The sequence below is a fragment of the Microcaecilia unicolor genome, chromosome 13 (genome assembly GCF_901765095.1).
Source record: "Microcaecilia unicolor chromosome 13, aMicUni1.1, whole genome shotgun sequence".
Taxonomy (NCBI): domain Eukaryota; kingdom Metazoa; phylum Chordata; class Amphibia; order Gymnophiona; family Siphonopidae; genus Microcaecilia; species Microcaecilia unicolor.
The window spans coordinates 59660477-59684670 of NC_044043.1; the positions used below are offsets into that span (position 1 = coordinate 59660477).

Sequence of the window (24194 nt, forward strand, 5' to 3'; positions counted from 1 at the left end):
TTTTACTTTTTTTTTTTTTTGTTTTTTTTTTTTGTTGCGGTCTGGATTTTATTGTTTTGTTTTGTTTTACAGGCTGTTGCTGCAGTTTTTCTCGCTGTTATTCCATATAAAAATAATATTTTTTAAAAAAATCAAACCCGAAAAGAAGAGTCAGGAACAACTTTCTATCTTTAGAGCCATTGGTTTGCCTGTATCATGAAGTGGAGGAATCTGCTTGATGTGATGCTGTGTTGGGGTAAAGGGTGGGGACTTTAGTCCGTTCATCTGCGTTACTGGTGAAATACTGCAACTGCATAGGGGTTTTGTACAGTATTCTCAGTCTTTACCTTCTGCTAGGCATACATAACCTAAGCATTTCGACTGGTCTGAAAGGCCTAAAGGAAAGAAAATTAGCAGGTAAGACCTAATTTCTCCTTTGCAGAACAGTGTAACCAACTAAAGGAAAGAAAATTACCAGGAAAACATAATTTCTCCATTTAATAGTCAACCCAGGTACCTGTCTCAGCCTGTATTGGCAGGGATGGAGACAAAGTGTGAGGCTGTTGACTAGTGTTCAAATACTTTTGATATCATCTCCACTTCTGAGCTTGTGTGTGGGAATGGCACCCTCCTCCTTGCCTGTGATCGTTATGTTCAATTGATGCACTCTGCCCAGGCTTGTGAGCTTCAGTGTGGGAGTGTAGCCCTTTTCCCTGTATGTGACCTGCATGAGATGTTTAGCAAGGCATTGATGATTACTGATGATGTATTTACAGAAAAGGCAAAAGATGTGAAAGGGCAGACTGTGTCCTGGCAGCGATTCTTCAAGCATGTACCTCAGAAACTGAAGATGGAGCTGGAGAATACTAGCTTGATCCTATCAATGAACAGTCAACAGAGGTAAAGCTGAAGCATTGTGGTTCTTTTGGGAGATGGATTGGAGGGCACAGACCCCTCTAAAATTCTCCTTGCACTAGATATCTGTATGGGTAGAATGGAAGGCATAGACTCTATTAAAATCGGCTCCTTGCTCTTACTGAGGATGAGATTGGAGCATTCAAGTCCCACTAAAATCCCTACAAATTTTCTTCCTGGTTAAAATTCTTGGTGGAGAGGCCAGAGTTTGAATTGGCATAAAAAGTAAACTTGGTCCTCTCCCCCTGTTGTGAATTTCTTGTGAGTCACAGGGCTTTCCTCCGTTGGAGGTCAGAGGTATGTTAGAGAGAGCTCTCTCTCTATGTTCTACTAACCACTTTGGCTGTCTTTTACTCAGGCATCTGAACTGGACGCTTAAGCTGCTGCAGCTTCTGTACACACAGGAGAAGAATCAGTTTCCTCTCCGGAACTTCACCAGCTGCTCTGAGCTGGCCCAGATGAGTGGCCAGTTACTTCTGGAAGGTCAGTAAGTGGGGGGAGGGCTTTTTCTCTGATTTTTATTTATTTATTTTGGATCTTGCACTTGTCATTCTTCTTGGATTGGGGCAGTATGAGGGGAAAATTATGCATTACTCTACCTTGTTGCATAGCATTTGGCACCACACCTCTGATTGATGCTAGGAGAGGTTTGTTTGTGCTTTTCTCTGTGGTAGCAGCTTTTTTCTTTTGGACAGGAGAAGCTCTTGATAATCCTGAAATGGTGTTTCCTAGAAAGAAGAGGCTTTGGAGTGCCATCCCTAATGCTACCTGCCACACTCCTTCGTGTCATTGGTTTGCTTCTCTCAAGACTCTGTAAGGAAATTTTGGGGTTGATTATTCAAATTGTCTGGATAATTTTGGGAGATGAACTTCCTCCTCCTGTATGCATTTCTGAATGATTAATTTTTGTCTGACTAATTCATGTAGTTAAATTTTATCTGACAAATGAGGAGAGATGAAACTTGAGGTGATATGGTTTATAGTTCAGCTGGACAAGTCTGGTCTTGGCTAGGGGCTATGCTGAAGTCTGCCTCAAGTTTGGGGGAAAATGGCCCTGGGCATTCCCCAATTTTGGTTGGCTTGGTTGTTTTTGCAGTAAACGTTAAAGAAAAAAAAAAGACAATGGTGCTGGGGATCCCCCTGTTCTTTTTCTTGAGGGGATAGAATTCTCCTTCAAAAGGCTGCTTTTCTTGGCAAGGGGGGGAGGGAAAAAGGCCCGGGGTGGCTGATGGAGGGAAAGGAGATCACTGCCGAAGGGGTGCATTTTTTAAAATCCTTTTAATTCTGGATGGCTAGGTTGAGATTTTAAAGTTAACAAAGAAGCTGGATATTTCAGTACCAAAAGGAACTATTTTTGTTTCATAGAAAGAATGCTGCTTGGTACCAAGCAAAAAAGAAGGGAAAGTGTAGGTGGATTAAAAAAAAAAAGGATGGAAGATAATTTTGGGTGAAATGTAAAGTACTTGTTGGGTTTTGTAAGTTGCAAGATGAGAGGGCAAGGAGGGAGTACATGGTGGAGAAGATTGAGATGGCTCAGAATTGTCTATGGAAGCTTTTTCAGGGTTTTTTCATGACTTTACAAAAAGTGTAGGTGGTTCTATTACAGAACCAAAGTTAACAGTTGTCTGCCTCAGTGTTTAGTAATTCTTTCCAACCCAGGGGATGTTGGAAAGAAATTATGTGTAGGGTGCCAGCAACGTCTGTATGTCTGGGGGCAAAATAAATCTAGAAATTAAAGGAGTTGGACAAAATTCTGCATGGGGAAAACTAGTTGAAAGAAGTCAAGTTTGGAAATGCACCAAATCAAATTGAGCATACAAGAGAAACTCAAAAACTAGCCCAACACATTTTACCATGTGAGAAGCTGTTCCAGTGTATTATAAAAGCTTTGCTACGCTAAAATATAGCAGGTAAGGAATTGCTCCTTTCAAACCAACTTGCTCCTCTTCTCTATTCTGCTAGTCACAGACATACATAACCAACAGTAACAGGAAACTAGAAATAATTCCATGAGGAATGCTTTGTATGCATGCCCCCCCCCCCCCCCCAATACTGCCACACCATTATCCTTATTGGGCTGGCTGTTAGTTTTTCAGATAAGTGTTTCATTCTACTGTGAAAACTAGGAACTGAACCATATAGCTTTCTTAATTTTCACAATGTAGTGACTGATCTTTGCGGTTTATTACTGTTTGCTGTGTGTATTGCCAGCTATTGGTGGAGAAACATGGCAGTACTTGTTGTTGTAAGACAGTGGTTTTCTATGGTTAAGGAAAATTAAGTCTTTTCTGCTAATTTTCTTTCTTTAGTCCCATCAGACCAGGCCAGAAGCTGTAGGTTGTGTCCTCTCACACTATCTAAAATTATAGACTGGGCAAAGTACAAATAAACAGACATAAATGAAAACATTTTCGTTATGTAGCTTTCCACTATTCCAGAACCTGTGGGATAGTTGTGTCCATCAACCTGCAGGTGGAGATAGAGAGCTGAAAATGGAGCTGAGACATCTCTCTTGATCCAGTCCAGCTCCTCAATATTTTCTGTCTCCAGCAGATGGATGAACACACCTTTCAGCTTCTGGTTCCGAGTACTTTGTTTCTGGTCCAGTTGGTCAACAGGTACCCAGTTGAGTTTTACAGATGGCTTGAGTCTACAGAGTAGAAAATTACATGGGGACAAAGTTTTGTCCCCGTCCTTGCAAATTCTGCCCTCATCTGCAAAAGCCTCAGACACTTATGATTTTATATTTAAATCTTTTATTAAAATATAAAAAGGAACAATATTCTGTGCAACTGTTTATAAATCACAATAGAAAATAGTAATAACAATAAGCAACTATAATAACCCCACCACCACCCTCACCTTCTATCCTTCCACCCCCAACAATAGCTGACGACTACTACTGCTACTACCTAATCATTTCTATAGTGCTACAATACGAAACGCTGTACACTTTATATGCAGGTACTTTCTCTGTCCTTAGAGGAACCCTAACCCACCCTGTTGAAATGTCCAGGGGTACAAAATAGAACCTGTTCTGTATGCCCTAGTGGGGGAGAAATATGCTCTATGTAGCACTTTTATGATTTTTTTAATCTGTGGAGGAGTCAGTCTAGCTCTCCTGTCTTCCACAGTCCTTCCTGCAGTAGAAAATGTCCTCTCAGAAGATGTGCTGGTGGAAGGAATGCACAGGATTCCCCTGTGCAAACTGTCCAATTCATTAACAGCCTTCAAAGTAGAGAATGACACGGGGACAAAGTTTGTCCCCGTCCCCGCGGGCTCTATCCCTGTATTTTCTGTCTCTAGTGTCTTGCAAATTTACTTCTTCCCTCCCTTCATCTCTCCCCTATTTCCTGTGGAGCTCTCCTTTTACATCACAACAAGCTTAAAAAAAAAAAAGAGAGAGAGAAAGAGATTTGCTAGAGAGCATTTGACAAAATATCAGTTTTGAGTCTCGCTCATCTGTGGTAAGACTTATGGAGACTGTGAGATGGGGGGGAGCAGCCAGCAGTGGTAAGTCCAAAGTTTTACTCAACCACTTTGAGGGCTGCCAGTTTTACTTGGTGCAAGTAAGGGATCCTCCTGACTTGCCGATTGGGACATGTTGTGCTGCGCTTGTGACAGGCTGGGTAAATGATGACTCCCTCGGAGGCAGTTAAGCAGTGTTCTGCTATAGGACCTGTCAGTCAGCATTAGGGCATTGTAGTGCATGCAAGCCGGGAATCCCACGGGACGCGGAGGAAATGGTTGGCGGCAGCACATCTTCGGATTTGGAGTAGCATCCGCATATGCCGGGGTCTTCGGGCTGTCCGGCAGGGCCAGTGCGCAGGTTGTTGCAGAAGAGCGCAATAACGGGTGCTGTTTTGTTGGGGGTGACTAGCACTGAGGAGCAGCTTCTATCTGATACATACGGAGCACAGCAGCCATTTTACAGCCTCTGGGCCGGACAGAGCATTCAGCTTCATGAGAATCTTTGTTTTCTCCACAGTTTATATTTCTCTTACACCAGGCCTATTAGTGAAGCAGAGACAGAGTTGCTGCAAGGTGCTTCAGTTTCTCACCCTGCTTCCTCTCCGGCTCCTAATAGATCTTGTTTAGACCTCAGGAGTGGGCAGATTCATCTCTGCTTCTCCCTCCTTATCTGATGTGGCCTCGGTCTGTCCGTAGGAGCCATCGTTGAAGGAGCCATGAAAGGAGGGGGATGAGCTCCCTGCTGAGGAGGGGGATGATCTCAGAGTATTGAGGTTGTCTCATAAAGGAGCTCAGTACTTATTTCTAAGGCACTGGTAGTGCATTCCAATGAAGAGCCTTCTGCTTTGGCATCAGGAGTTCCATCTTCATTGATGATGATAGGGCTCAGAGGTCCTTCTAAGGCTTTTCTGATGCATCCATACATTCAGGACCTGATTACAGCAGAATGGGTCTCGCCGAATGTGGGGCTGAGAGAGAGAAGAGCCATGGCTCATCTCTACCCATTAGTTCAGGAGGAGAAAGATACATTGCAGCTTCTTAGGGTGGACTCCCTGGTTACGGTGGTGATTAAGATCACCACCTTGCCAGTGGAAGGGGGCATTGCCCTAAAAGACCTACAGGATAGGAAGTTAGAAGGTATGCTGAAACAAGTCTTTGAAGTGGCCTCTTTGGGCCTTCAAGTGACAGTGTGCAGCTCGTTAGTGGCAAGAGCATGCCTGAAGTGGGATCAGCAGTCTGCAACACAAGACTGGCACCATATTGTCAGCTGGAAGTGGGGTTGGCCTACTTGACGGATGCTATTTATAACATGTTACGGGTTGCGGCCCATAGTATGTCTGTCGTGGCACATCGGCAACTCTAGTTGTGGCATTGGGCAGCGGATGCAACGTCAGAGGCACGTCTAGTTAAACTGCCCTTTTGGGGGAAGTGTCTATTTAGAAAATATCTCAGTAACTTGGTGAAAGAACTGGAGGAAACTAAGTCAAACGGTTGCTGGAGTATATGCCCAAAGCCTCAGTTTGTGCATCATCAGGGAGCTCTCGATGTCTTGAGACAGCAGACGGTACCTGCCTGGTCATCAGTAATATGGTCAGAAGTCCCGCTTTCAGACACGCCACTCTTCTTTTTGTGCAGACAGAAAGTCCTCCTCTGTCGGATAGAATGCCCAATGCCTTCAGAACTTTGCAATGATGCAAGACTGGTCCACTCTTCCTCTGGTGGGAAGATCATCTTCAGGAGTTTTGGGTAGCGTGGGACAAAATCACTTCAGACCAGTGGGTTCTGGATATTCTTACAGAAGGTTACAAGTTGGAGTTTCTCCTGCGTGGTCTCTCTTGCAGTCTCTTTGTCAAAAGGGAAGCAAGGTGGTTCTAGGTTCAGGCCACCGTAGACTCCTTGCTGGCATTTTGGTCCATTGTTCAGTTCCCCAGGCCAAACAGGGACAAGGCAGATACGCAGTCTACTTCATTGTCTAGATCTAAACCACTGCCTCCAAGTGCCTGCTTTCGCATGGGGACACTAAGAGCATTGATAGCCTTGGTTCAAGTGGGAGAATTTCTCACCACCCTTTGTCTCAAGGATTGCGTACTTACATATACCCATATTGCCGCGTCATTGGAGGTTTCTACATTTTGCGGTGTTGGGCTGTCACTTCCAGTTCAGGGTTTTACTCTTTGGTCTCGCCATGGCTGTAAGGTTATGATGGTGGTAGTGGCCTTCCTTCAGCGCCAGGAAATCAGAGTTCACCTGTATCTTGACAGCTGGCTCGTTCATTTTTCATCCTATTCAGACAGTGTGGCAGCGATGGACAAAGTTGTCTCTTTTGCAGTTGTTGAGTTAGGTGATCAATTTTTAAAAGAACAGACTAACTCCATCACAGAAGCTAGACTATCTGGGTGTTCATTCGACACAGCATGAGAGACGATCTTCCTTATGGATTACAGGAGGTTGAAGCTGGTTCAACAGATTTGTCTTCTCAGTCAAGGCAAGCCCAGGGTCTGAGACTACGTCCAGGTTCTGGGGTCAATGATGGCAGCAATGGAAGTGGTGCCATGGGCAAGGGCTCATGTGCTGCCATTACAGGAATCTTTTCTCAGCCACTGGAACTCCCTTTCCGATAGCACAATGGGAGGTGGTGACAACAGATGCCAGCAATTTGGCTGGAAAGCTCATTACAAGTTCCATCTGGCACCGGGCACCTAGACGGAACAGGAATCTCAGTGGTCAATAAATCACTTGGAGCTCAAGGCATTGCAGAATGCCTTATGCAACTTTGCTCCCTTTGCTCAAGTCTAAGTTTTCTCTTACAATGCAACGGTGGTGGCTTATATCAGCAAGCTAGATGGGACCTGCACTTGTCCGGTGGAGGTAGTCTCCCTCATGACTTGGGTGAGAAAAATCTTCTCTACTTGTTGGAAGCTCATATTGCAGGATTGTTGGCTATGGAGGTGGACTTTCTCAGCAGGCACTCCTTGGAGAATGGGAACTCTCCAGTAGGGGTTTCAGCTGCCAGTGAACCGATGGGGTTCTCCACTTCTGGACTTGATGGTGACGAAAAGGAATGCCAAAGTGCTCAAGTTCTTCAGCCATTGGAAAGAACAAAGCTGAATTGGTGATTGATGGCCTACTGCAGCCCTGGCCAGAGACATATCTTGAAGTCACAAATGAGTTTCAGAAATTGGACAGACTGTGCTTTTTGGTAAATAGAGGCTTCTCCTCATGGCTTTGATATAGGAAATATTTGGGAGTTATGGCTACACAGTGTCTTATAGAGTAGAGCATATAGCTCTACAGTTTGTCTCCATCTGATGGCTGATAAGCATAACCCATATCTTTTGGACTGGTCTGGTTGGATTCAAGGAAAGAAAATTAACAGGTAAGACTAAATTTTTCCTTTGAGCTTGATGTAGTAAGCTGTGCTAGACTTGAGTGTAACTGTTTACTCCTGATTTTTCTATACTAATCTTACTTCAAATGCAGTAAGAGAATTTTTTGTGTGGGAAAATCAAGCCTAAAACCAACATGCTAAAGAAAGGGTTTGCATTGTGGGAATGCAAAACATTTGGTTTTTAATGGTTTCCAATTGTATAAAAACAACAACAACCAAAAAAGTGCAATATTTTAGTGCAGTATTTGTCTTACAGTACTGAAACGTTTCTGCAGCTCAGGGTTGGAGTAAAGATGCAGCACAGGAGCAAAAGGGTCATCTGAGGTAAAATGTGGCACTTCACTTCAGATGACCTTGTTTGATGATGATACCTACTTACCCAAGAGGGTTCCTAGAACACCTCCTGAACCCTCTCCACCCACTTGCTCCCATCTCTGATGCCACCATCTTCAGAAATGGCAGTGCATGGGGGTCAGCCTACCAAATAAAGGAGGCAATATCCTCATTTTGGAAGATGGCGATAGTAGGAGAGGGACGTTGCTGGATGCCCCTTCTTCCTGACCAGGTAAGTAGTATTGGTCTGGATGGGTGGAGGGGCCAAAAGCATGAAGCTCTTTAGTTGAGGGCCTCTCTGTGTGAGGTCCTGGTCCAAGGGTGCCCTGAGAAAGGGGATCAAGAAGGAGAGCTTCAAGAACGGGAGGCTCATTGAACCACTACGGAATTTTTGTTTCTGGAGACAAGGGAATTGAGAAGTCAAGTCTGGCATGTTTTTTTTTTTTTTTTTTTTTTTAATGTTTCACTTCCTGTTATGAGCGCCAGTCCCGCACGTGTACTGATAAGGAGGGAGATATTTTATTGATAAAGAAACAAATCACTGCAGATTACTACATAAATGTGCACAATTATTCTGTCGCTGTATTCTGTTTTTAATACCATGATAATTTGGATGCTAATAGTTTACTGAAGCTTAGCACAGCATATCTTACTGCTTCAAACCTGGTTGTCCTCATTTGACCTTTTTATTGTCCTGCAGATGGACTTCTCTTGTCTCAGAGCCGCCAAAGAATCCTGTGTTTGAATTTGTTTAAGACACATTTGCAGGTAAGTGTCTCTGGAGCAGGCTGAATCCGTCCTGTATTCTCTTGGTTCTTCTGACTTATTTCAGTACCACTCTTCCTGTTCATGTCTTATCTGTTCCTCTCCCTCCCCCTCCTCCCTGATGCTGTTGTTAGAACAAACGGGATCTGATAGAGGGCCAGGGCTGTGCTATGTTACTGGCTCCTGCATCCTTCCAGCAGGCTGTCTGTAGGGACCTTAGTTGGTTTTACTAGTGATTTGCTCATATCCTTTCTGCAGGTCACCTCAATAGATATCACAGGCTCAACCATTTTGAATACGTGTATCATTCATTATCGCCATCAAGAGCTGTCTCATTGGCTGAGCTTGTTAACATTGGAACAGTGGGGTAGGAAGACTCCAGTCCAGAGCAGGAAAGTAAGATGGTGAGTTTCCTTTTTTTTTTTTTTTATTAGGACTGCAGTCAGCTGTGTAAATATTTTCTCAGTCTGGTATTTTTGGAAACTGCTAAAAACTGTCTTTCTTCCTATCAGCTTTCCTCAGATCATTGCTCCCATCAGTTTCAGCACCTCCATCAATAATGTGAGTGTGTCTTTGCAACTGGGGGACACCCCTCCTTGTGCCTTGGGGTTTACTTCCATTTCTTTAGGTAAGTTATGGAAGGGAGCTCAGAGTCTAGGGATACACTTAAAGGTAGAGATTCAGCAGCAATGTAAGGCTCCAATCCTCTGTGCTGGGCCTGTATATAAGGATATTGCATTCAGTTTTCTGAAGTCTCATGATGAACTTTCTCACTACCTCAGCATTTCACTAACATTCATGTTTATTAAAAAAAAAAAAGTACTACCTAAACCCAAAGTACTTTTCTAGAGACGTTACCTTTATAAAGCCTGCTAATTTTTAACAAAGGATTTTGGGGACTTTGATTCGTTCTGTTTCAGACAATAGCTGGCATTCTGGAACCATCTTTGTAGAAAAGATTAGCGTATGTGTAGACACTGACTACAACATATACCACTCTGTTTGTTTTCTTCCAGATTACCAGAAGCTTCACACACAGAACCTTCACCAGCGAATGCTATTAGCTGTGGATCACCTGTGCTGGCGAGTGGGCAAAGACTCTCACATCCAGCAGGCTCCTCACCCCCCTAGCATGCATGTTTGGGGGGAGGCGCTTATACTTGATACCTTCAATCTTCAGGTGTGTGGCCTGCAGCAACCAAATCTCCAATGTCTTAGACATGGAAGGTTGTAAAGGGTCTGTCTATCCAATTGGCAGTTTGATCATTGGGGTAGTGTAGGTAGCTGAGTGGTGAGTGATAAGATGGCTTGGTAACTTGGCTGCATAGTGTGAAGGGGGCAGGCCTCATATGTCACCTACATAGGATTTTAGAGCATGCTGGGGAGGAATTAGCTGTGGTGGCACATATGGATACCAATCATATAGGAAAATTATGGAAATTTAAAATCTGAAACCTCCAGGTAGCATTCTTAGAAATGCTGCTTGTTCCATGCATAGGAGGACTCTAGAGGTAGACTAAGCTATGGAGACACAATGCTTGGATGATGGTGCAGTGGACAGGGCTTTAAGAACTGAGCAAGATTTTGGGGAACAATCTCTTGAACCTGGGTAGAAGCAAGGTCAGGAAGATAAATGCTTGCTTGTGGGATGCTTCCAAAAGCTTCTGGATAGTTTCTGGTGAACATTCTCATGCAGGCTGTGCCAGAAGACATCTCCCAAAAGTAACAATATTCATCCTACTGTCCTCTGAGAACAGCTGATACAGGTGAGTAACCTTGTTTTCCTTTTGTGTCCTCACCAGATAAGTCCAGAATGTATGGGTTGTGCTTGTCAATCAGTAGATGGAGATAGAGAAAACAAAAGAAATCTTGTATGCTTCACCAAGTAAGGGCACTGTGCAGCCTTAGATGCTCAGTATTTCTCCGTCTCCAGCAGATGGTGATGAATGGACCTACAGCTCTTGGAGTAGTTACTAAAGTTGCTCCTTACTCAGAGGGAGAAATCGGTGTCAGTTGAGTAGAATGGTACCTAATTTAAGGTTTACAGGTCTTGGAGTAGTTAATAAAGTTGCTTCTGATTCAGTTGGAGGGAGAACTGGGTGTCAGTTGAGCAGAGTCGTACCTAATTTGAGGTTTTAAGCTCCAAAACAAGAAAAGACACTTGGCAAATTGAATTTGACCTGGAGCAGGGATGATACCCAGAGGAGTCCAAGTTCTCCCCTCCCCCCACCCCTTGTGTACTGCTGTTTTTCTTTCTTTCCCTGAAAGGATTTAAATCACTGGATGGGAAGTTGCTCCCTCACTTCAAGACATCAGAAGTCTTATTCCAGACTACATTAGTGGTTATTGTAAATGTGGGATTATGCACCCATACTGCAAGGAGGGATCCTTTTTTTTACTACTCCAAAGAAGCTTGGGTTAGAGACCACGTGCATGATTCAGGATACAGACTTCAGCAGAAGGGGATGACTCGGATTCTTGAGTCCACCCCCCTCCCCACACACACACACACTAACATTTAAATCTAAAGCCAAGACTAGAGCTGTGATCAAATCTGTGTTTTTTGGTGTGCAGTTGCAGATAAGGTCTTCCCACTAGCACCACAAGTAGTGGCAGTTATCTTTTTCTTTTCTTTTTTTTTTAAATATATTTAAAGGAGATCTTTATTTGCACAAAGTCTCAAAGTTGTCATAATAAACAGTAATAACGTTCATCAACTAAAACTTTGTCCCAGACTACTCAGTCTCATTTGCAACAGCTACCCCTAACTTTAAAGAATACACAAATGGTTTCCCTATTGCAGAAAGAAAACCCACCCCCTCCACAAAATCAGGTATTGCAAATGTCACACAATAGCTAAGTACAGTTAGTTATTAACAAAAAAAAAACCACACACACACACAGAAAACTAAACAAAGCTGGTGTCCCACAACTGGCTCCAAACTTTCTCCCATTTCTCCATATCATATCTAAGTAGTGCTGTCAATTTCTCCATTTTATAAATATAGTTCAGTTTAGCCCATGTCATCACTGATGGCACCCAGCTTCTTTCCAACTGGCTGTCGGTGTCAATTTTGTTGCATATAAACAATGTCACACCAGATTTATTTGCAACATTTTAAAACCCAATATTGCTTTTTTCGATGAGTTATTAGTGCATGTTGCCAATCCTTGCAAATCCTTGACAACACTTTTGGAGAGCTTTACTGAGTATGGAGGCTTTTCCAGTTGTATCCTTAACTTTCAAAACTCAGAGGCTTTGGCTATAGGGGAGATGTTGGAACAAGATTTTTGGGGCATCATTTTCTTTGCAATAGGCCAGAGGTTATTTTCATTACTTGGGGATTCTCTTAGATCCTAGGAACCTTGGGCCTTTAAATATTCAATACTTATTAAGTGATGCTAAACATCACTTGGGCATTTGGACATATCTTCCTTTGTCCTTTTTAGTTTATATCGGATGGCTGTTTACCCTAAATGGCTATGGGGCTCATTTTCAAAGTACTTAGACACACAAAGTACCAGTGTTTTGAAAATGAGCCCCTATACGTCTTACAGATTCTCCCCATCAGTATATTGAGGAAGCTGAATAGGTTAGTTGAGGCCTTTTGTTGTGGTGGGAAGAAACCAAATTTATTTATTTATAATAACATTTGTATCCCACATTATTCCAAACAGAGTTCTGGTTCAACGTGGCTTACAATCCAGACAAATTAGTAAATACATATTATAATTATAAATCTTCTGATAAAGGAAAAATGTTGAGTAAATCTACATATGGCCATATGAAACTTTACAATAATTTACTTTATAAATTATTTTACAAGGTTGTTGTGATGAAACGCTTAGCTACCTGCTTGGGGCTAACCCTGCTGCCACCTGGAGGATCTGTCCCTACCACAGCTCAGGTCCATCTGCACCTGCCACTTGTGCTCTACACTAGCACCCTCCCACCCCACTAACTGAGTCTCACTTGCCTCTGGGTGAGTCTCCCCCTCTCAGGCTATTTCTCGGTGATTTCTAGGTTACTGGGCCACACTCTCAGGGTCCCAGAAAGCACCCACAGATCAAAACACAAACCACCAGGATTCTTAGTCAGTCCAGGACAGCAGAGTCAAGAAAATAACCGGGTTTGTCGTCAGAGTAGAACAGCAAACCATATAAAACAGATGGAAAAAAAAAACAGGCAATAACAGTTTTATATTTGATCCATATTCAGTTATCTAAATATTTGTTTACTACTTAAGGAGTACCTGGGGAGTTCAGAAACAAAGATATAGCTGCGCACAGGTTATGAAGTCTAACTGTTCACAGGGTCTCAGGAAAAGAGAACCTTCTCTTTCCACTCCCTTATCTGAAACTAAAAAAACTTAGCTCACAGCTTAAAGCTAACAGCTTTTGGTGGGAAGAAGAAACTGACAGTTCTGTAACAACATCTTTACAAACCGACAGTCACCATCTTCTGGCCAAACAAAGGAAATGCACATCATAACAATAGCTATACAATTCACAAACAGGAAAATTCCCTGTTTCGCCACAGTTGTATCGTGTAACAAACATCAAATTATAAACAGTTATAAATACGCCATCCGAATTGCAAAGCGCACCTACTTTTCATCTAAGATGCAGGCGGCTGGCCGGGACATCCGACAGATATATCAACTACTAAACACCTTTCTAGATACTCGCAAGCTAGAACGCTCCAGTGTTGATCCTCCCTCAGCTATACAACTTGGAACCTACTTCAAGGAGAAAATTCTTACCCTGCGGTCTTCAACCGTCAGCTGCCTCTCTGATGTGGATGACTTTCTGGCATCCTTGGATGTGCCTTCGGGTGCTTGCCCTGCTGACCGCTTTTGGATCAAATTCAATCGCCTGTTACCCGACAAGGTGACTGCTGCTCTATGTAAATTCACAAATAAAAGCTGCAGATTAGATGTATGTCCGACTCATCTCCTAAAAGTCGCACCAAAATGCTACATTGTAGAACTGACCTTGTACCTTAACTATATGTTAAGCGCAGGATTCTTCCCGCCAGGTCATGAAAACATCCTTCTCACCCCAATCCCCAAAAATTTAAAGATCAAGCCAGATGTCATCTCTAACTATCGCCCAGTGGCTTCGATACCTCTAGTTATCAAGCTGATGGAGAGTCTGGTCAATGTTCAGCTCAACGAATTTTTGACTAATTTCGATATCCTCCATCATTCACAATCAGGTTTTCGAGTTCATTACAGCACGGAGACTGTCCTGGTTACCCTCTTATCCAACTTTCGACGAGAACTATCTATTGGACGGAAGATTCTTCTGTTACAATTTGACATGTCTAGTGCTTTTGACATGGTAGATCATGAACTCCTGCTCCATCTACTGGATTCTATTGGTATAGGAGGGCCAGTTTTGCATTGGTTCAAGGGTTTCTTGACCTCAAGGTCCTATCAGGTCATGGTGAATTCCCACACTTCTGAACCGTGGAATGCTTCCTGTGGGGTCCCTCAGGGCTCTCCCCTCTCACCTACCCTATTCAATATAATGATGATGCCTTTAGCCACAGCACTTGCAAATCTGGACCTCAATCCTTTCATCTATGCGGATGATATTACAGTCTATATCCCTTTTCAATCCACAGTATCAGAAGTTGCCAACCTCATAGATGCCTGTTTCTCCACTTTAGAACAATGGGCCAGGGTGTTTCGCTTCAGGCTAAACAGGGAAAAAACTCATTGTCTCATCCTCTCGTCCACGTACGCTCATGTAACTGACACAATGCTTCCAGTTCAGGGTTCTGCCCTCCCGATTGCCAACAGCCTGAGACTTTTAGGAGTGCATCTGGATTCACATCTCCAGCTGGTTGATCATGTACACTTGGTCTCCAAAAAAATGTTCCAGGCCATGTGGAGGCTTCGGCGCATCAGATACCTCCTTCCCAGAGACTTGTTTCGTACCCTTGTCCATTGGCTTGTCCTATCCCACCTAGATTATTGTAGTGGTATTTATGTGGGTTGCCAGGCCTCCCTATTGAAAACTTTCCAAACGGCTCAGAACACTGCGGCGAGGCTCATCCTAAATGAAAGGCGTTTTGCACACGCCGACCCCCTGCGTTTTAAACTTCATTGGCTGCCAGTACAGGAGCGAATTGCTTTTAAGATCTGCTCCCTAACACATAAATCATCTATGGGGCTGCCCCGGAATACATGCTCCCCTTGATCGACCTTCCGTCTAGAAATGCCAACCCTGCTGCTCGGTCCTATCTCCACCTTCATTTTCCGAATTGTAAGGGAGTCAAGTATAAGAAAATCTTCGCCTCGTCTTTCCGTTATTGGAGTCCCAAACACTGGAACACGTTACCTCGTCACCTTAAAACTCAAGTGGACCATGCCCTTTTTAAGAAGTTGTTAAAGACATTCCTCTTTGCTAAGACTTATCCCTCAAGTTACCATGTTGATTAAAGCATCCCTTGTCCCTTACCCTACCTAGTTCACTTTGTTAGTTTCTTCCCTCCTACTTACTTCTTAATGTTTGCCTAAGCTGTTAAGTTTGTACTCTTATTTAATACTCTGTAAGCCACATTGTGCCTGCATGAGTGGGAAAATGTGGGATATAAGTATCAAATAAAAAAAAAATATTATACAGGATAAAGTTTGAAACAGCATTTTGCTTAAAAGTGGTTAGTCTTGTCTTCCATTATCTTGTTGCAGGAACATTTTGAAAAGAAAAGTTTTTAATAATTTCTGAAAGCAACTCTAGTCATGTACAGATCTAACAGCCTTTGGAAGAAGATTCCACCAATTAGTACATTGATAGAAGAAGTCAGCAAAGAGAACTATTTTGTAAACAATCTTTTTACAATTAGGAAAATGGAAAATTAGGAATTCTCTGTATCTAGGGATGGAATCAAACAAAGCAGATCAATCAGTGATATGGTTCAAAACTTTATTTTCAGAGATTCGCCCGACACAGACTGTGTTTCACCCACAAGGGCTGCGTCAGGGGCTAATAGTCCAAGCAGGACATGAGATTGAAATGTAAAAAACCAGGGTAAGTCTGGTCGCATCTCTCAGTCTTACCCTGTGTATTGAGCTGATGTCCTCACCTTGATTGAGGAAAGCACCCTGCTGGTTTTTTACATTGCATTTTGCGGATCGCTTGCCATCTTGTTTCTTAGGTCCAGGGATGGAATTACATGTAAGGAGGTCAGTCAAAGTGAGCATATAGTCAGGGATCATTCCATAGATAATTTGGAATGTAATGAGTTAAGGAATGCAGTGATGCAGACATTGCATACAAATTTTGCAGCAGTGTTTTGGGCAATTTGTAGTTTCTTTATGACCCTGTACTTGCACTCTGCATACACTGCATTGCAATAATCATATTGGGATAGTACTAGGGTTTGGGCTAAGTTTCTGAACATTTCTTTTGAGAAAAGGGGTCTAATTCTTTTCAACCTTCATATAAAGTTAAGAATTTCTTTATCAGTAGAGATACTTGCAGATCAAAAGAAAGGTGTTATTGTAATACCTAGAATTTTCATGTTCTGTTCTAGTGGGAACTTATATTGATCTATAATGAATTCTTTGGCAAAGTATGAATGGAACGGAACAGTAAGGACTAGGATGCGTAACCCTAGTAGCGCTCTAGAAATGTTAAGTAGTAGTAGTAGTAGTAGAATTCCCCCCCCCCCCCTATTTAGTTTGTTTGGAGGTGGATATCCACGATTCTATCAGGTCTAGTCTTGCTTTAACAATATTCAAAATTTCGCTTAAATTATTACTGAAAGGTATGTAAATGGCCACGTCGTCTGCATAAATAAAGATGTTGAAAAGCCATTTTCTTCTAGTTTCCTCTCAAGCGGGGCCATGATGGTGATAAAGATGATAGGAGATAATGGAGAACCTTGTGGCACACCACATCCATGATGAGGATATGAGACCTGTGAGTTTCACTTAAATATGCTCTTAACTTGAGGAAACCTTTGAACCACTGAATGACTCTGCCACATATTCCCATGTTGTCAAGTATTCTTACTAATATATCATGCTGTACCATGTCAAAGACGCTGGACATATCAAATTGTATGTTTCCTCGTTTCAGTCAGACAGCTGCTGAACACTTGCCGGACTTCCTGGGAACAGTGCTGTGCTGTGCTGCATTAGGGATCATATGTCACATCCAAGCATGCTAGAAACAGCAGAGCCCAAACCTTCACCTAGTCTCACCGGTCATAGCGGCTTCATAGTGCAAAAGCTGGGCATGCCAGGACTAGGGAAACCAAAACTGAAGAAAATTGAGACAAACGAACAGCTATACTGTGGACTGGCCTCCTGTGAGCCAAATGTTGACAGGAAAACATGGCGGATCAGCATTCCAGCTGCCACATTTCTGGCAGGAAATACCCAGTTCTGTCGGACTCTGCACAGCATTAAAAGAACCAGGACTGCAGCTAAACGGAAACACGCAGTAACTGCAATACATAAGACAATAGCAGCGTTTGTATTAAGTGAAGAAGAGGCAAACTGGAAAAGAATCCTTTCCTTCCAATTGCTCTATAGTCTCTAAAATAATTCAGGAGCACCTTGTAAGGAAACTAAATAGCCCCAACACAAAAGTTAGTCTTTTACATTGCATAAACAAATATTGTTATACTTGCTGTTTCCTGAGGTAAAGGTTCTGAGAAGAATGCAGGTAGAGGGGGCAGAAGGAATGGACTCAGATCTCTGAATGTTGTCTTCAAGGTCTAGGTAACCGGCTAGAAAAGCTCTCCTTAATCCAGTGAGAGCCAGCCTTTGAACTGGATCAGGGACTAGCCTTAGACCTGCTGCCTCCATCAGGGAACATCTCAACCTAATGAAATAAATCCTTTTAGGAAAATGAGGGAGGGTAGAACCATCCAAGTATTTCCCCTTTTTTAAGATTCCATCTAGCCAAACTAGATTAGCTCTACTTGACCAGAAAAATGGTTCAGGAGCTCACATAGGGCAATGTAGCCCATATCCTGCACGGTGTGACATCTGCTGTAAACAGAGAAAATACTGAATTGATTTGCCTGCACAGTGCCTTTATAGGGCATATCACAAGGAACTATTTTGTTTCTGACTACATCCATCGGTTGATGGACACACCTACCCACAGGTCTGGACTGGTTTGGTAAAGATGAAATGGAATGTATTACTTCCCTTTGTACTCCCTCCATAATTTTAGTGGACCTGATGCTGAGAAATATTTCTTTGGGTATATTTTTGTTTTCTGTATTTTCAAATTTTTTCTTATTTCCTCTAGATGTTTGTAGCAGTTTACCTTGTTTGATTAGTATTTTATAATTCAATAAAAATGTTTAAAAAATGGCAGTGAAATTTAATATGGACAATTGCAAAGTAATGCATATAGCATAAAACAATCCAAACTTTAGGTACCATATTAGGAGTTCTTATCCAGGAAACGGATCTTGGTGTCATTATGGAAAATATGCTGAAATTCTCAGCTTAGTGTGTGGCATTGGTCAAAAAAAACTTTTTTTTTTATTTTTATTCTCTAACCCTTTCTAAATAATTTCTAATGTCTATATGTTGTTCACCAGTAAGACTGCACCTTGAGTACTGTTTGCAATCATCCCATCTCAAGAAAGATATAATGGCCTAGAAAAGATTCAGAGAAGGGTTTCCAAAGTGATGAATGGAATGGCTTTCCTAAGAAGAAGCACTAAACACACTAGGGTTCTTCAACTTGGAGGAGATGGTTGGGATGTGATAGTTTTTATAAATGTATTGAAGAGAAACAGGAAAAAACCTCTATGCAGATCATACAGAACTCCAAAGAAGTAGAGGAAGACACAAGGCTCCACATGTGCAAGAAGAATAAATAGTCTTTAATCCAAAGCACCATATATAGACCTGGTAAATGGGGAATGTTGGTTTTTAACCTTTCAAGTATTTGTTTCCATTCAATCAGGTTATAAAACTCCTAACAGGCTCAAAAAGTATGACCACGTTACATTCCTCCTCAAAGAAGAGCACTAGCTTCCTATTTCGCATCAAATTACTTTCAAAACCCTCATTTTGATTCATAAAATTCATCAGCCAGGCACTCCACTATATCTTTCTCAATACTTAATTCCTTATACCCCCCCTTACGTGCTTCTATTTCTAACTTATTACTTGTCCCCTCCCTCTGGCAAATTTACTGCGATTCAATCCATACTAAAGCCTTCAAGTGTTATAGACCCAACTCTAAGGAATGCTCTACCTCCCCAATTAAGAATGGTGACTCTTCATACAGAATTACATTTAGCCCTCAAAATCTTTCTTTATGATGATACTTATAATCTCTAATTCCCTTAATCCATTTTTTATTGGCTTTGTGGCCCTTGGACGCTAGTCCCTGGTGTGCATCATGAATGCATATATCAGCATGCTGTCTAATCCTATCTCTGTCCGCCCTGTCCTATATTATATGGAGTTCCTAATTTACTTAATTTCTTCTATATTTTATCCTCTCTTTTCTCTATACTTGACAAATCATTCATACTATCTAAACCACTGTGAAGGCCCCTGCTATGGAATGGTATATCAAATTCTAATAAATCTGAACCCGAAACCTGTACAATAAAGCTGTCAAATTTGTTGCTGGAAGGTGTGGCCAAGACAGTTACAGCTGGGTAGGTTTTAGACAAATTCCTGGTGGAAAAGTCTGTAAACCATTATTAGCCATGTAAACTTGGAAAATCCACCACTGGTCTCTGGGAGTGAGCAACAAGGAGTGGATATACTCCTTGGGATCCTGGATTGGCCACTGTCAACGACAGGTTACTGTGCTCTGTGGACTTCTCACCTGACCCAGTATAGCACTTATGTTCAGAATTCCTTATTGATATGAGATGTCAGGTTTGGAGTACGTGTTCAAACAAATCCGCAAACGAGCGGAGTATGACAACTTTTAACGTGGCAGCTGAGAAAAAATTCCCACATGTGAAACACGGTGCATAACTGTATTTGGGTAACTATATTATGTATATGTCACGCACAGTAGTCTCATCCCTCTTCCTCCTGCCATGTATCTCCTGGACAGGTGCTGCACACAGCACTCTCATCCTCCAAGCTATTTCATTTGATATGAGTACTTATCCACTTTACTAATGAAGAATTCAAGGTGGATTACAGCTTAACAAAACTTCATACATAATCAAATGTTCATCAAACTACTACAGCAATTAGAATCAATAAAATATATTTTATTACTAAAATATACATGTATTCATATACTAAAATAGAAGTATATGAATACATAAATTAATTCAAAATATACTAATACAATAACACCTTTGGTGACTAACAGACCAATAAAGCCTACCAATACAAAACAAGCAGATCATACAGATTTTATAGAAACAAATATGTCTTTAAGAGGCATCTAAAAGCTATGTAGTTACTTGCCCCTAATTTCAGCAGGAAGAGAATTCCTATATTGCACAACAGTATAACTCAGTGTTTCTATGAACAGTTTTTGACAGTGGAATCCTAAGACTATTCACTACAGCAGATTTAGTAAGTCTTCTGGTATTGTTGTAATTCTGTGCTGGGCAGCTGTAATCAGCCTGCGAACTGATGAACACAGTACTTCCATCCATTCCTTCTTTGTGTATCTTCTTACAGGGCAGCTATAATCAGTCATTGGACAGGTGTAGCACACAGCCGGACACACTTTTCTTGGATGGCACCATCCAAGGGTTACAGGTGGAGATATCGGACACATGCACTGAATGTCTGGCCAAAATCCTGTCCCTAGTCCAGCGGCAGCAAAATGAGGGGGCATTTGCACAACAGGAGCCAATGTGGTGGCAAGCGCCACAAGGAATGTCTTTGCTTCTGTGGAAAGTGGATATTAATGTGGAAGATGTGAATCTGTTCACATTGTCCAGTTTGATTGGTGAGTGAGAACATGAGCAGCTAGCGTGAAACCAATTGAAGTTACTTTCCACAGATCCCTGTATAGGACCGGCCTAAGGGTATTTGACATCCTAGGCAAACTTTCATCCCTGCTCCCCACTCCCCCCCCCCCCCCTCAGAGGGTGGCAGAAAGCTCTAACCCCCAAGCCTTAGGTGGACAGCATTTCATTTCTCCCACCCCCTCCCTCCTGTGTGGCCAGCATCTCATCTGTCCCCTTCCCTACCCCCTACCAGCACTGTGGCAGCCATCTTACCTTCACCTTCCACCCTTGGCTGCTGCTGCAGTCAAACTCAGCATGAGACCTTGAGCACAGGCCCACACTGAAGCACTGCTGCATCCTGTTCTCCCTCTAGTACAAACTTCCTGTCGGAGAGTAGGCAGGACACTGCAGTATTTGAATACAGGCCTGTGCTACAAGTCCCTGTGCCATGCTGAGAGAAGCTTTGTGCCCCCCTCCTGCCCCCTAAATTCTACCACATTACGTGATTCCTAGGGATGGTTCTGCTTCTGTAAATCAGTGAAGTGTCAGGCATAGAATTTTATTTCCCTCAGTCCATGTATGTAATGTAATATATAGCTGTGCTTCTCTTAAAAGTCCTATATACTGTGTGTTGGAAGGGAGATAAATGCTTGAGATCTATACACATTGTGAATGTTAGGATTTACTGATGGGAATGGTGAATTAAAATCTAAAAAGGAAAACTGATCCAAGGGCAAGCTTCCACCCCATCACTTTTATATTTTACTTCTTCATTACAGCATGTATTTGGTATTCTTATCCAAGGATATCTTAAAAAGAATTAAGTCTAGATGGTGAATGTTACCATAGATAATTTAAGTATATACAGTGGTGGAAATAAGTATTTGATCCCTTGCTGATTTTGTAAGTTTGCCCACTGACAAAGACATGAGCAGCCCATAATTGAAGGGTAGGTTATTGGTAACAGTGAGAGATAGCACATCACAAATTAAATCCGGAAAATCACATTGTGGAAAGTATATGAATTTATTTGCATTCTGCAGAGGGAAATAAGTATTTGATCCCCCACCAACCAGTAAGAGATCTGGCCCCTACAGACCAGGTAGATGCTCCAAATCAACTCGTTACCTGCATGACAGACAGCTGTCGGCAATGGTCACCTGTATGAAAGACACCTGTCCACAGACTCAGTGAATCAGTCAGACTCTAACCTCTACAAAATGGCCAAGAGCAAGGAGCTGTCTAAGGATGTCAGGGACAAGATCATACACTTGCACAAGGCTGGAATGGGCTACAAACCATCAGTAAGACGCTGGGCGAGAAGGAGACAACTGTTGGTGCCATAGTAAGAAAATGGAAGAAGTACAAAATGACTGTCAATCGACAAAGATCTGGGGCTCCACGCAAAATCTCACCTCGTGGGGTATCCTTGATCATGAGGAAGGTTAGAAATCAGCCTACAACTACAAGGGGGGAACTTGTCAATGATCTCAAGGCAGCTGGGACCACTGTCACCACGAAAACCATTGGTAACACATTACGACATAACGGATTGCAATCCTGCAGTGCCCGCAAGGTCCCCCTGCTCCGGAAGGCACATGTGACGGCCCGTCTGAAGTTTGCCAGTGAACACCTGGATGATGCCGAGAGTGATTGGGAGAAGGTGCTGTGGTCAGATGAGACAAAAATTGAGCTCTTTGGCATGAACTCAACTCGCCGTGTTTGGAGGAAGAGAAATGCTGCCTATGACCCAAAGAACACCATCCCCACTGTCAAGCATGGAGGTGGAAATGTTATGTTTTGGGGGTGTTTCTCTGCTAAGGGCACAGGACTACTTCACCGCATCAATGGGAGAATGGATGGGGCCATGTACCGTACAATTCTGAGTGACAACCTCCTTCCCTCCGCCAGGGCCTTAAAAATGGGTCGTGGCTGGGTCTTCCAGCACGACAATGACCCAAAACATACAGCCAAGGCAACAAAGGAGTGGCTCAGGAAGAAGCACATTAGGGTCATGGAGTGGCCTAGCCAGTCACCAGACCTTAATCCCATTGAAAACTTATGGAGGGAGCTGAAGCTGCGAGTTGCCAAGCGACAGCCCAGAACTCTTAATGATTTAGAGATGATCTGCAAAGAGGAGTGGACCAAAATTCCTCCTGACATGTGTGCAAACCTCATCATCAACTACAGAAGACGTCTGACCGCTGTGCTTGCCAACAAGGGTTTTGCCACCAAGTATTAGGTCTTGTTTGCCAGAGGGATTAAATACTTATTTCCCTCTGCAGAATGCAAATAAATTCATATACTTTCCACAATGTGATTTTCCGGATTTAATTTGTGATGTGCTATCTCTCACTGTTACTAATAACCTACCCTTCAATTATGGGCTGCTCATGTCTTTGTCAGTGGGCAAACTTACAAAATCAGCAAGGGATCAAATACTTATTTCCACCACTGTATAAGTATTTACCATAGATAATGAATTAGCAAAAATAACAGATTAAATGAAGTCGAAGGTACAGAAAACAGAGTTTAACTGGTGTTTGAAAAACAGCAGAATTGTGGGTGTCAGAGAGGAGACATTTCCAGAGATGTGTCAGGAGGGGAAGTGCTTGTAAATGATATAACTAATAGGCAGTAACTTTGGAGGAGTAGAGGTTATGGATAGTAAAGGATCATAAAATGACAGCCATCAAGGTGGGATGAGATAGTGGATTCATTTTTGAGTAAACAAGAAGCCAATTCAGAAGTGAAATGCAACAGTGATAAGAGTGATGTATCTCTAACTCCCTTTCTGTATGTTTCTAGGTGCGTCTGGGATGAGAATAGATGCACTAAGTGTCTGTGGTAGTGCTGAGAGCACCCAGGTTGACTTGGAAGGCATGGTGCTCACATTAGTGAAGTCTATAACTGAGAAGATGCAGCTGTGTTGCAGTGCTTCTGATATTTTGGAGCCAGTCCTTTGGGTCTCTACCCTCTCTCTGACTTATCACAGTAGTATCCAATCATTGCAGGTACAATTCTGACTTGACTCACTCTTTTGCCTCTCATGCTGTCTGGTCTTAATTTTCTGCATCTGACTTCTGGTTGTGACCTTTGGCCTCTCTGTAAGTTGTGATTTCTGGTCTCTGAATTCACATCTGCATCAAAGCATAAAACAGGTTAAGGTATAGGTTCTCTGTCTTGCTTCGTCCTCATTTTATACTTTGTTCAGGGTAGTGTATAACAAGGTTTTCCAAACTATTAAAACATTACATTGGAGTTTTAAATGAGGATTCTTCTTATTTGCCTGGATTGACTTCATTCTCTAAAATATTGTGTGAAAATCCGTCTCTATTCTCTTAATAACCTGAAATTAGGGAAAGGGAAATGGGACTTGATATACCACCTTTCTGAGGTTTTTGCAACTACATTCAAAACAGT

At 42.4% G+C, this 24194-nt stretch overlaps 1 protein-coding gene across 2 annotated transcripts in view; it reads left to right on the plus strand.

Moving 5' to 3' along the window:
• KIAA0100 (KIAA0100 ortholog) overlaps positions 1-24194 on the plus strand; it is a 144726-nt gene that overhangs the window by 47560 nt on the left and 72972 nt on the right. For both annotated transcript variants that reach the window (XM_030222080.1, XM_030222081.1), the window contains exons 8-15: positions 756-879; positions 1253-1377; positions 8787-8854; positions 9110-9255; positions 9364-9479; positions 9868-10031; positions 20497-20770; positions 23580-23785. In XM_030222080.1, coding sequence (XP_030077940.1) covers positions 756-879; positions 1253-1377; positions 8787-8854; positions 9110-9255; positions 9364-9479; positions 9868-10031; positions 20497-20770; positions 23580-23785 — 1223 coding nt within the window. The remainder of the gene's footprint in view (positions 1-755; positions 880-1252; positions 1378-8786; positions 8855-9109; positions 9256-9363; positions 9480-9867; positions 10032-20496; positions 20771-23579; positions 23786-24194) is intronic.